Source organism: Emydura macquarii, unplaced genomic scaffold (genome assembly GCF_026122565.2).
Source record: "Emydura macquarii macquarii isolate MOO-44397 ecotype Brisbane River unplaced genomic scaffold, CSIRO-AGI_Emac_v2 contig_1263, whole genome shotgun sequence".
NCBI classification, from domain to species: Eukaryota; Metazoa; Chordata; order Testudines; family Chelidae; genus Emydura; species Emydura macquarii.
Window position 1 is genome coordinate 4,306,940 of NW_027131400.1, and position 13,631 is coordinate 4,320,570.

Below are 13,631 nucleotides of genomic sequence, written 5' to 3' on the forward strand. Positions count from 1 at the left end.
GTGACTCTGGGGCAGCAGGCAAAATTAATTTGCTTTGATTTTCTGATTATTTCTGAGAAAAACAGTGCTCCAGGTGGCCTGATAAAGAACTGCCACTTTGAGGTGGGGAGGGAGTCCATGGGTATGAGGCCCAGATGGTAGGAGAGATTAAATACATGAAGAGTTCTGAATTGGATTCAAGCTGCTGAAGACAATATAACACACGGGTGATATGGATGCACTTCCTGGAGAAGTGGAGAGCTGGCCAGACATCAGACCTTTGTATTAAAAACTTGGTGCAGCTCTCACAACTAAAGCACATCTTCAGTGCTCAACTTCTACTGCCCTAACGTGGCAGTACATTGAAGCACAGCAACATCCATATCCATACTTCATGGCTGCTCACTAATGAATGAGTGCAGGGCCAGGGACTGATAGGGATGAATGGTGTAGCAATGAAAGTGTTACAGTGCGCAATATGTCCAGGTGGTCCATGTTTTATTAGACCTACCCGATATATTTATCAAAATAATTTCTTTACTGTTGGTCTTTGGGAATATGATATCACTTCCAAACTGGTTGGCAAGAATCAGATTGACAAGAAAATTAATCTTTTATTTGCTTCAGGGATTTAATAAGAAGATCTAATATTAAGGCATGCCTCAAGATGTCTAGATAAATGAATACTATAAAGGATGTACTAATAGACATATATTAAAGATTTGGGGGAGAAGAATGCTACTAGACTGGACATAATCTATTCATAGCCTTGTAGTTTTAGAAGATACCACAGGCCCTGCTCCTGCCAGGAGCTCTGTATGTCTACCTGTGCACAGCACTTTTCAGTATTGGGACCTTAATTAGTATAAATTGATATTTGATTTAATGGGTTCTTTGATTATCTGTTAATAGGAGTGCATCACACCAAGACAGTAATTATCTTGAGTACTGAGAGCCATCTCCAAATCAAGGGTCAAATAATAATTAATAATAGCAAGTAAATAAATACATACCTAGTTCTTCCATAGCAATTTTCATTAGCAGAACTCAAAGTGCCTTAGAAAGGAGGTCACTCTCATTATCCCCATTTCACAGATGGGGCAATTGAAGCACAGAGTAATATAGTGACTTGCCCACGGTCATGCAGCAGGCCAGTCGCAGAACCTTTATTTTAGAAATACTTTGCTTGTGTCAGTAGGGAGTCAAGAGATTACAAACCTATGCAATGCTCTGCAAATACAGGGATTAGCGTTTTTTTTAACAACTGTGTTTCATTTCTTTTCTTGAATTACTTACATTTTTTTTAAGTTACTGAGGATTTTTTCCAGAGGTCTTAAAGCCATAGATAGTGCATGCATGTAAAAGAAGCAGCTTCATGACCATAAGTAATAGTCCCATCCACATGCAGTACCTCTTAGAACAATCACCATTGTTTGTTGTTAAAGCACCTTCACACTTACCTCCCCATAGTATTCAACATCTGTGTTGAGAGAACTGATGAGGCAATGCAGAATGAAATGGCAGCAGTACTAGTGTGAAAAAATAAAATCTCACCTGGGGTAAAATTTTCAAAAGCACCTAAGGGACTTTGGAGTCTAAGCTGTATTTTCAAGCATCAATCTGTTTTAGACTCCCCCAAATGCCTACGTCATTTTTTAAAATGGGACTTTGCTAACCCCTAGTTCTATATCTCCTCTCTGTCAAGCGTAATCAGCACACTATCTCCTAGCTTTTTCAATGCCTAGCAATGAAGGACTTGGGTGAACAGCAGCCAGTTAAAGTCAGGGCAACTGAACTTGTATTTCCCCTTAGTGGTTCAGCAAGGACCTCCACTCTCAAGGCTTCTGGCTCCCTAGCCTTTGCCTTTCTTGAGTGGAGACCTACATCTCTTTCCCTCCTGACTGGGTATTTCTAGGCTGTACAGTTCCCTGTCTTCACTGTGGTATTCATAGCAAAGACATTCATAGGGGTAGCTGTGTTAGTCTGGATACAGCAAAAAGACAGTTTGCCTAAGCTCCCTGCTTCACTTCCCTCCTTAGAGATTGCATACAGTGTTATTGCTATAGTTATAAGTTACCACACAGCACTTCCTTTACAAGCATATTGTATTTTTAAGGTAAAAACATTGCAGAGAAAATATTAAAAACAATAAAAGAACCTACACCCACAGGCATGTGCAGCACATTTCACTAGGGTGTGCGCCCAGGGATTTTTCATTAGGGTGTGCACTCAGGGATTTTTCATTTTCATCTTTATCAGGGGTGTCAAACTCAATTCTACTGGTGGGCCACATTTGAATTTCCCGCCGGCAGAATTCTCGCCGCGTCCTAGTATCTGCTGCAAAATCTCACAGCTGTGTCCGTCCGCTGAGAAATCGCGCACCTACCGCTCTTTCAGCAGCAGCTCTATCCTGCAGCATCAGCTGGAAACACAGTGAGATGGCACTGAGGGCCACATCAAAAAGGTACGTGGCCCGGATAAAAAAGGTTGCGGGCCGTATGTTCGACACCCCTGCATTAGGGTATGCCTCGGCACACCCCGTGCACATGCCTATGCCTAGACCCCTGCTCAAAAACTTACCAGAGATCACCCAAAATCCAACAGGAGCTATGGCAGGTAATTAGGCCTTCAGAACCCACAAAGGGGTTTCTATGGTCACAAGTTCATAACAGCTCTGATCAGAATTAGCACCCCATCTTATCAGGCCTCACTAGGCCAAGTCCTTCCAACCTTTCCTGAAGGATTGGAACCCTCCATGGACCAGAGGTCCTGTCCATTTGCTGGATTAGGAAGAAGGCCCTGAGCCTGTTTAAAACCAAGCTGTTTATCCAAAAATCCTTTCTTTGTCTGTTGGCCCTGGAGAATCCAGACTGGGTCTCTGAACTGTCCTCCTGTGACAGGTGATCAGCCAACAAAAGGTCTCCCCTCCGGTCAAAGCTTCCTGCTCCATACTTCCTGAGAAATTCCACTTCAGAGACATTGTCCCAAAGCATCAATCGTGTCTGCTATGTTGTTCAACATAGTCTTTTGAACGTCACATTGTCTCCCAGAGATTAATCATCAATCCTTCCTCCTTCTAAAATATTTCCATACAATCCTCCAATAATACACAAATATTTGCATTTTCCATATAATGGACCCCAAAAGTATTTTATGTAATTCAATGGTTTAACTTAATTGCATAAGAACTTGCCAAGGATTTTGCTGAATACTGTCATAAAACAGGTTACCTAATACCAGTCAGAGACTGTTACTTAGACAACACCTACCACAACGTGAACCCAGTCTCAACTGAAGTTGTTACCACAAAACAAACAATTAATCAAATAGTCAGCAAAGGCCTCCTCTTTCTCATAATTACCCTTACTGTTGTGTGCTATCTAGTCAGGAGAGTTACAGTAGAAACATAGAAACAAGCAAAAATTGTTGAATGGAAAGTGTAATTATGGAGCATATTTTTCTCTTTAAGTTAAAGATTTCTTTATATTCCAGAAATAGTTAATCCTAGAAAATGTAGGCAAGTGCTTTTGCTAAAGCAAATATACAGACATTTGAAATACAATAATATTCATTAAAAAAAATCTGAAAATAAAGTGTTTGAACTTGTAGTCCTTACAATCAGGTGAAACTGGTTAATTTGAACTAATAATTCTCTTTAATAATAATAATACTTCTCAAAAAAGCTGAAGGAGCCAACAAATAGTTGAAAACAATCCTATTTTTATGTAAACATCTCTAGTAATAAAAAAGGGCAAAGGAAAATTAGATGATATTTATAACCAGAACAGTCATTAAACAGCATGTTTTCAAAAAATGTTCCAGTACACTTCAGCACAGCTTTCATCTCTTATTTAATAAAACTGAGGCTTTGAAGAGTAACACGATGAGATAAAAGCAAAAAGTTACTTTCAAGATTCTTGACTCTATGAAAGTTAAAAAGAACAAAACAACAAAAGAACAATGAAAGGTTATTCTCTAAGTAGATACGGTCCCGAGCCACAGAGATGCAGGAGTGTTTGGATTCAGGGTGCATGTTTGAGCCTATTAGTGAGATAGAACCAAGCAGTGAGGTTCAGTTCTAGTCCTCAGCGTGTGTTGGGTTTTGGATGTGGTATTCTGATCCATGCCCATTTCTAGTTATGAGGCCTTCAATAGTTTGAATCTTTAAAAAACTAGCATGATGTGTATCATGTTATTTGAAGAAATTAATGTTTTTCCCTTTCACAGGCAGAGACACAGAACTAGCTACAGAAAATTACCCCTGATTTTGTAAAATAGTCTTCTACTGAAAAAGCCATAATTTGAGGGTTCTCTCAATGGAATAGCACAGGGCACAAAAAAACCTAGACCAGATGGTGGTGGTGGAGTAGGATGTTGGGTGGGAGTAAGGATTGTTTCTAGACTGCCTTTTTTTTTTTTTTTTTTTTAAATAAAGTAAAAAATGTGTTTTAACTGGTATCTTGTCAAAAGTGAAAGGAAGAAGTTAAAAAGCAATCCACATAGAAACATTAAACACAATCCGAGAAGTCAAAAAACAGAGACACAAATCCCAGCATTTTGACCAACAGCTTCTCAATTCAGAGAATCCCTGGACAAAAAAAAACCTAATAAAATGGAGACGGAGACGAAGTAGAAGAAGGTAAAAAAAAAGACCGGCAGAACTGTTTCTCAATAGGATGGTTCCAAAGTGCTCCACAAAAGCACAAGATGACTTTGTAAATATAGCTTCATGTTCACCTTTCAAGACAAGAATGCATCAAACATAACAGAACAGGGTTCATTATAGTTTTTTAAAAACAAACAAAAATCAAAACACTCTGCCTCTCAAATACAGTCCTTTTTCTAGATATAAATGTAGGCTATTACAAACTATATACATGATGATGTACAGATAATCACCTTTGTTTACACACCTCTGTTAAGTGAGAATCCCTCCAGGTTCACTGGAACTGCTTCTAGCCAGGATAGTGTAGCAATTAGGAGCTTTAAAACCACTAGGTTCTGCTGGTAGTGTGCCCTTCAAACTGTTCTGAACACATGTAACAATGTTAACCTTGACTTCCACTCCCCTAATTCAGCATTCCCCTTGAGAGTTGTATATTCAATCTGATCAATGGCAATTAGCTGTAGTACAGCAATTATACCAGTGAGTCAGGGTCTCTCCAGAGATTCTTGTTTTGTTTTGGCATGCACAATGGAATTCTTTTTGTTTCTTTGGCACTGATATTCCTTTATTTAATAAAATGTCCCTCTTTGAAGAGACAGTAAATCGAAACAAAATAAACAAAGAAAGCATAAGAATTACATTCCTAATAGTTAAAAATAAACTTAAAACACTAAAAGGCAAAGCAATACCATCAATCAAAGGGTACAGAGCAACATACACAATATAATTTATAATGATGGATGATATATCACATTTCAAGAAACATGGAAACTGTTTTTGATTCTCATAATAGCATATGAAAATATAGATCAAATATGTGCCAGCTGACCCCAATATCTTTCCAAGGTCTCCCAGGCACCATGCCTGTTCCTATCCTTTAACATTTTTTCTCACTCTACTGATTTAACCAATGTTTGTTGTGATGTCATTATGCCCTGAATGCACCTAAACGGAAAATCTGTAACTTCACCACATACATCTGTATGGTGGATGTTATCAATACTATGTTTACTAGTCTGCACATCTTAAAAAGAGATCCAATTCCTCATTTTGGAACCCAATTTAATTCCATATTTTTAGCCTGTCAAATTTGAAAGGAAGAAGAAGGAATCCAAGTCAGAACCACATCCAGATATTATGCACTTTCCTTGACACATGCACCAAATTAGGCAAACTAGACTTGATGTACTCTGCTAAGAACAGCAAAAAAAAGAGAGAATTAAGTCGGGTTACTTTGAAAAATACCAGTGAATGTAATGACATTCCTGCAGCCTGAGCTCTTCTATGTAACTACATAACAGGATCATCATGGAACGATGGAATGCATGCTTCCCCACACTATCCTGCCAACGTGCCTGAACTCTGACTAGGATGGAACACTTGCAGGTAGGTAATGTGTGTAAATCCAGTCCTTGAAGCCTTAGTTACTATTTGCAAGGAAGCCAAATGTGGTGGTGATTTTTGTGATGTAGGTATCTAGGAACTGGGCTAAGTCAATAACTCTTTTCATCTAGATCAAACAGTTGTCAGGTGGGGGTAATGAATTTCAGTCCCTGACAACATATGCTGGATTCAGGCAAGTGACCTAGATGCAAAAGGTTTCATAACAAGTACTATTCTTGCAGTTTGTTCTTGAGGCACTATAAAGAAAAACCTAAGGAGGATAGCACTAAAACATGGCAAAGGAAATAATGCTGACCCTTTGGCATCTCTGGGATAGAGCTGACTGGTCTCTGCAGTTACCTAGTGCTACTTTCAGGGCTTGGAAAATCAATCCATCATTTATCAGCTCCAAGACTAAGGCCACTAAGTAGGGTGAAAAATTCTGTAATGCCATTTAAGACCACACTGGGGTCCCTGCAATTTAAAGATACGAGTATGTCCTGTTTATTGGGTACCACCAATCAACTTTCTATTTAATGGAACTTACACATAATGTATCTTGGTTTCTTTCTCTTCTTGGCTTCAATCCATTTTTATCTCTCTCTATCCCCTCAGGCCCCGCCCCAATAGAGTATATACATGTAATGTTTTTAGCATCTTAACTTTTCTCTCCTTTTGTCTCATCATCTTCCTTTTTTCCCCGACCATGTTTTCTCTATGGTACTTCCTTCCCTATATTTTCTCTCTCATGTCTTCTTCCACTTTCTCCCCAGGCTTTTCCCATATGTAATGAGGATGAACACCCTGAGGCCACATAAGAATTCCTCATCCGTCCAACTTCTCAGGACTTGACTCAGGCTTTAGAAGATTGCATTGTGGAGGCAGCACTACCATGATCTGGTGGTTTCCTAAATCTGAGCAGCCCACAAAGCTGACACGTCTGGAGAGAGCTGTCAGCTCAGAGAGACAATGGATTCATTGTGGCAACAAGCTACTCACATGGGACAATCAGGATGGAATGCAGAGACCTGGGCTTCTCCCCATGATGATCCACACCTTATCTCCCACCAAAATATATCTTTTATCAGACACTGGTTTTGTTAGCTTGTTATTGTTAGCAGAACCTCTGCAAGGCATGTCTGAGGAGATGAGATGAGCTCCCAGCCACGCTCTCTGAGTCACTCCAAGATTACAGCTGCTGACTATGCCTCATCTCCTGCATCCTCTGTCTATTCTATTGATGATTAAATGGACCCAGGATTTGTCCACTAGAATGGGTACTAGGAGCTCTATGTTTCAGATTGTCCTGAGTGCCATAGTTCAGCTCTATGAGATGGAAACATTCAGAGAGCAGTAAAGTCACTCAAGTTTCATACTGTCAGCAAGATGAGACTAAATATTCTACTGTAACGTTTTGCACTGAGGTGGCTCAGCCCCAAAATCATTGTTCATGTCCCATTTCACAACTTAACGTTCATTTTTATTCTGTTTCACTGGGGCTTAAAATCAGAAGAATTAATAAAACCTGAGGTTTTGGATTCAGCTCCAATCTTAGCCTAGATTAATTTGATTTAAACCAAAGAAAACCTTACACTGACATCCAGCTTCATAGAAAAATCACAACATAAGGGAAACTAGACTAAAAATGGAGCAAACAGAAATATATGTCATTATAAAGCCCCATTTACTCTATAGTTGATTGTTTTTCCTCTTCAAAAGTCTAAGGCTCTTTTCCCTCTCACATGCCTCTCATTTGGTCCCCAAACAATGTAAGATATAATGGTTAGAGGGCTTTCCTTATATCAGCCTTGACAGAAAAACAGGCTGGAAATATGGTGGAGATACAATAATTTCAGATATGGCACATATAGAAAACTTACATACAGGTTATTCGTGGGGCACTTACATTCTGTGTGGCTCATAAATTACCATTTAAATTATGGTGTCGCAGAAAGAAAATTTAAGTTTGTGATGTTTTGAGTCTGACTCTTCATTATAATCTAAACTATTGTGGCTAAGTAATGGCTTACAGAAAATAATTGCTTAAATTTCAAAGGCACTGAACACCTGAAACTCCCTAGAGTTCAGTGACATTTGTGGGTTCCTCTGAAAACGAGCCATAAAAGTGTGTGCAAGGAGTTCACAATAAAAGATACCACTCCAATTTTCCTAAATATTTCCCATACTTCACTCCAAAGCAGCACTAGTCCAATTGACTCTTCCCCCCCCCCCCAGTGAAACTGAGATCTGAACAGTGACAGGAACTGTGCTATTGTACTGTTCCAAATGAAGTTCCTTCGAAATATATATGATCTGCATTCTGTATATATTAGCCATAGCCTACCCTATCACTGGTTTGTCTATCTGTGTCCTCCTGTCCTTTGCAATAACAACTTAGTACCCTGCCTGATGTATATCCCACTTAAGCAAAATGTCATTGTCTCTCTAGTAAAAAATGAAATGTCCAATGGGTGTCTTACTGCAAACACTGCAAACATCACAATCTCATGTGCATATGTATTTTTTCTCTCTGAAAATGTCTAATAAAAAGTCAAGTATAAAACGTAATCTCACCTATAACTTTTCCCAGGAAGAGCGCCTTTGGGGAGTTGAACTGAATGTCAGATGCTGTCGGCAGGCTGTAACTTGCTGGAGGATAGTGATCAAGCTGGGGGGAGTCAAAAAACAAGAGGAGACTTTTAGAACCATACCCTGTTATCCTGCTAGTGAATCAGGTCTTACTTGTGGAAATTACACCTCCATTTGGATCTCTGTTTCTGAATGCTCTTGTTTTATCTGTTTTAACAGGGACAATACCCTCAAGAACCAAGGTCAATCCACTATTTTGCAAGGCCTTCACTGCATCTCTTGGGGGTCAGAAGTAAATGAAGGGTAATTGATGGAATTCCTCCTTTTATGATTTCAGAACTCTGCACAAAAAGATTTAAAATGGGAGGCATGAACGGCCCCAAAGGACACTGCTCTCTGGAAAATTCTGAGCTCATGCACTTGGAAAGCACAGTTATTTCCACAAATGTGATTATACATAGGCAATACTCTCAAAGAACTGTAACTGCTGGTAACTAACTTCTCTATCTTTCTTATGCAAACTGTCTTAGCAATAGCTTAAGAGCAGAAGCTCTTGTCCTTATTAAACTGGGCAGGAAAAACATGCATTGGTGATGTCATAAGACCCGTAGAAAAAGCTCAGTGAGCACGTTCGGAAATGCTTTTCAATTGCTCATAACTTTATTATCACCAAGTCTTTAAAGCTTAGTCATGGATGTACATCCATTTGGGAGTTATTTATATGGAAAAAATTGTATCAGTATTTTCTTATTTTAGGCAAATTATAATTTGTTTATTGTTTCACGTAACTCAAAAATGGCTGAATGGATTTCCTCAGACTTTCAACATGAAAAAGTTCACCTTTCAGCTGAGATGGAGCATGTAAAATTTCAGTCTAAGGAAAGATGTTTTTTTCCAGAGAGTTATAAGCAGGTGAAGACAAAGGGTTAAAAATAAAACTGGATTGTGACAGCCACCACAGCAGGTGCTACCAAGCAAACACTAAATTAAACACTTGATATCAGTTTCCATGGTAAAAGGAAAAATGGGATCTAGCATCACATACATAATATCCATTAACATTAATGTGAGTTACATGTGCATTAGGTGAGGAAAATAGACCCCTCTTCTTTCAGGAGACAAATGGTAATGGCTTAAATCTGAGTAAGGAATCCAAAGCAGTACAGTACTCAGTGTTGTCATCACCATAGTTACTGAACTAACAAAGATTTTGAGAGAGGTATGTCAGGAACAGATTGTTGAAATAATTACCCAAGACCTGATTTTTCATTCTCTCACAACTAGTTTTACATTAGTCTAACACCACTGACTTCAAGATAATTGTTTCTGATTCTTTCTGTTGGGGGAGGAAAATTGCACTCATCTATGTGTGAAACCAGAACAGAACTAGTTTTCCTGGTTTTCCTCTCACTTGAACGTCTGTAAATCAGGGATAACTCCACTGAAGTAAAACCAGTATCAGTGGAAAGATAATTAGGCTCAGAAGCATTTAACTTTATTTTGAAATTGGCTAATATTTCTTTTGAACTCTCCCATCTCCATCACCCATCAAGGAAGAGCATTGTCTAAATATTTCTTTTTACTGTAGCATGGAATTCTAGCTGGGAGATCTCTAAGTCTGAGATTATCAGGACACCTATTATATTTATTTGCACTGTGGGAGTGCCCCACTGTGGGCCCCACTGTACAAACATATAACAAAAAGATGGTCCCTGCTCCAAGAGGTAGTTGTGACTGGATAATGTACCTGGAAAAAAAGCGAAATTAAATTATGATTCAGTGTGAGCATCTTTATCAAAAAATGTAAGGGCCCAATCCTGCCAGCCTGTTGCATGGTGAAACTCCTTTTGACTTTAGTGCGAGTTTCAACCTTTTGATGAGTCCAAGGTAAATCTATATTTTGTCATAGGGCCAGAGTGCAGCCTGTCCTGTATATGTGTACTGCAGTACGTCTCCTCAGCAACATGGACTACTGCAAGCACGTCAGACTGGTCCTCTGCATTCTATGCTGCCTTCCAATAGAATATTGAGTCCAGTTCAATGTCTTAGTCTTTATCTTCAAGGTACTCAGTGGTCTGGGCCCAGCATATCTAAAAGACTGCCTAATGCTCTGGGATGAAGACTGTGTTCTCCAACTCTGCTCCTCAGGCACAATGGAACTGTCTTGGTGACCGGTGCCAAACTGTGGAATAAACTCCCACAGAAACGATGGACCATCACAAAGCTCACTAGCTGCCGCTCCAAGTGCCAGATAAACTTCTTTGACTTTACCTTCTTCTAAAAAAAACATATTGTAGTGCGTACATTTAAAACAAAACATCTTCCCCCACCCAAAACCCCTACCAAAGCAAAACATGATGAAGCATAGGGTCACTATAGTTTTTCAGTGAAATGGCTGTTAGAATTTTTTTTAACATAGAATCATAGAAGATTAGGATTGGAAGGGATCTCAGGAGGTCATCTAGTCCAACCCCAACTAAATTATCCCAGCCAGGGCTTTTGTCAAACTGGGCCTTAAAAACTTCTAGGGATGGAGATTCCACCACCTCCCCAGGTAACCCATTCCAGAGCTTCACGAATCTCCTAGTGAAAAAGCTCCTAGTGAAAGGCCTAGTGAAAAGTGAAAAAGCTCCTAGTGAAAAGTGAGAAAAGTGAAAAGCTCCTAGTGAAAAGCTCCTAGTGAAAAAGCTCTTCCTAATATAAAACCTAGACCTCCTCCACTGCAACTTGAGACCATTGCTCCTTGTTCTGTCACCTGCCACCACTGAGAATAGCCTAGCTCCATCCTCTATGGAACCCCCTTTCAGGTAGTTGAAGGCTGCTATCAAATCCCCTCTTCTGCAGACTAAATAAGCTCACTTCCCTCAGCCTCTCCTCATAAGTCATGTGGCCCAGTCCTCTAATCATTTTTGTTGCCCTCCGCTGGACTCTCTCCAATTTGTCCACATCCTTTCTGTAGCGGGGGGCCCAAACCTGGACACAACACTCCAGAAGTGGCCTCACCAGTGCTGAATAGAGTGGAATAATCACTTCCCTCGATCTGATGGCAATGCTTCTCCTAATGCAGCCCAATATGCCATTAGCCTTCTTGGCAACAAGGGCACACTTCTGACTCACATCCAGCTTCTTGTCCACTATAACCCCCGGGTCCTTTTCTGCATAACTGCTGCCTAGCCAGTTGGTCCCCAGTCTGTAGCTGTGCATGGGATTCTTCCGTCCTAAGTGCAGGACTCTGCACTTGTCCTTGTTGAACCACATCAGATTTCTTTTGGATACAGGAGCAAGGAAAAGAATTCTGATTATACGTGAAACCAGCCCACTACATCGGCTCTTGAACCCATTGGGGAAGTTCTGATCTGCATCCAGACCACAAATTTGTGACTTGTGCCCTTCCCTAGTTTTGACCCTATGAATTAAAGGGAATATTGTTCAGCTACTGGGGCAATATTAGTGCGTACATATGGTGCTTAAGGAATCAAAGGTGGATCAGTGGTGAGATTTCTTTTCTCTTATTTTTATTATTTGTCTGTGTTCTATTCGAACAATCTAATAAAAGAAAATACAAATTTAGAAGAATCTAATCCAGGATATTTATAGGTCAGTGACTAAAGGAACACAGGCACTTGGAAGGACTGAATTCTTTCTAAAAGCCATGCTCTACTGCCATCCAGTGTCTGTTCAGGTATCAGCAGCTAGAACTAAGCTCCTTGCAATTATCATAAGAAATACAGCAATATCTCAGTCTAATGTAGATTAAGACTGATAATAGAAAAGGAATTATTACTAACACATGATATTTGAAAAGGAAATTGAATTATTTAATGAATACAAAATAAATCTTATGCAAACACATAGGATAGTGTCATGAATGTGTGTTATAGTTTCTTAATTATCTTTAGGATTTTTCATTACAGCTTCTTTTCTTTTAAAAATAATTAATTTCATTTGAGCTGAATATAAACACACCCAGTAGAAATCAAACTGGGAGAGAGTTCTCAAGTCGCATCAATTTCAGTTCTCAAGTCACATCAAGCCAACAAGGCTGACAATCGCTTACATTGCTGTTGTTTAGGGAGAAGTTCAATAAAATTCCATTTCTTTTAGATCACTACTCACATTGATAATGTAACTAATTCTCTGTGCATTAGTTACATTATTACAATGCATTAGTGACTAATGCTTGCTGCTGGTGCACTTTACTGGTCTTTTGCAAAAAAAAAAGCAATGAACACATCAGGGTCACACATGAAGTAGAATGAAGTGTACACATTAGTCTTTTAGGTAGACCATATCCTCTTGGGACTGGCAGAGGTTAGGTTGCTGCCTAATGCTCTCCCGAGCCCTATGTAGAGATCCTTCCCCCCTACTTATTCAGGGTGGTGGTGAAGAGAATCCCTATACCTTCTTCTGATGTTAATTATTAGCTGGTCTTGTTATAATTTCACCTTTTCTTGAACAATGTGTTATTGCTAACCTTCACTGTAGCAATAAGAGTAGAGTCCAGGTGTCTTGACTCCAACACGATGCTCTCATCACAAAATTATCTTGAATATAAGCCAGATACATGACGGTTTACTACCAAATACCATGGTGTTGGAGCACTTCACAATCAACAGGCCAAAACCAAAAATCCTTACTCAGTTTTTAATCATTCTTTATTCTAGTGAAATTCCCATAGACTTCTATGAAAGCTTTTACTGAGTGAGGCCTGAGCAAAAACTGAGTGAGCATGTCAAGATTTGGCCCAGCATTAGATTTTCACAGCCACATTTTCTCATTTATGGTCTAGTGAGTAGATTGCTACTTCAATAATGGCTTTACCACTGATTTAAGGCCTGATCTTGCACTTCTGAAGTCAATGGGGCTTTGCCATTGGCTTCACTGAGAGCAACATCAAGTACTGGATATGTGACCTTGAGTAAGTGATTGAACCTAGGAACTTGCTCTGTGACTTTGAGTAAATGCTTGAACCTCTCTGTGCCTCAGTTTGCCCATGTGCAAAATGGATATGGAA

The 13,631-nt window shown here is 39.5% G+C and overlaps 1 protein-coding gene across 1 annotated transcript in view; it reads right to left on the bottom strand.

Moving 5' to 3' along the window:
• The window catches only part of LOC137154612 (contactin-associated protein-like 2), a 141,382-nt gene that overhangs the window by 75,145 nt on the left and 52,606 nt on the right, over positions 1-13,631 (bottom strand). The window contains exon 6 of the mRNA XM_067550347.1: positions 8,603-8,696. Coding sequence (XP_067406448.1) covers positions 8,603-8,696 — 94 coding nt within the window. The remainder of the gene's footprint in view (positions 1-8,602; positions 8,697-13,631) is intronic.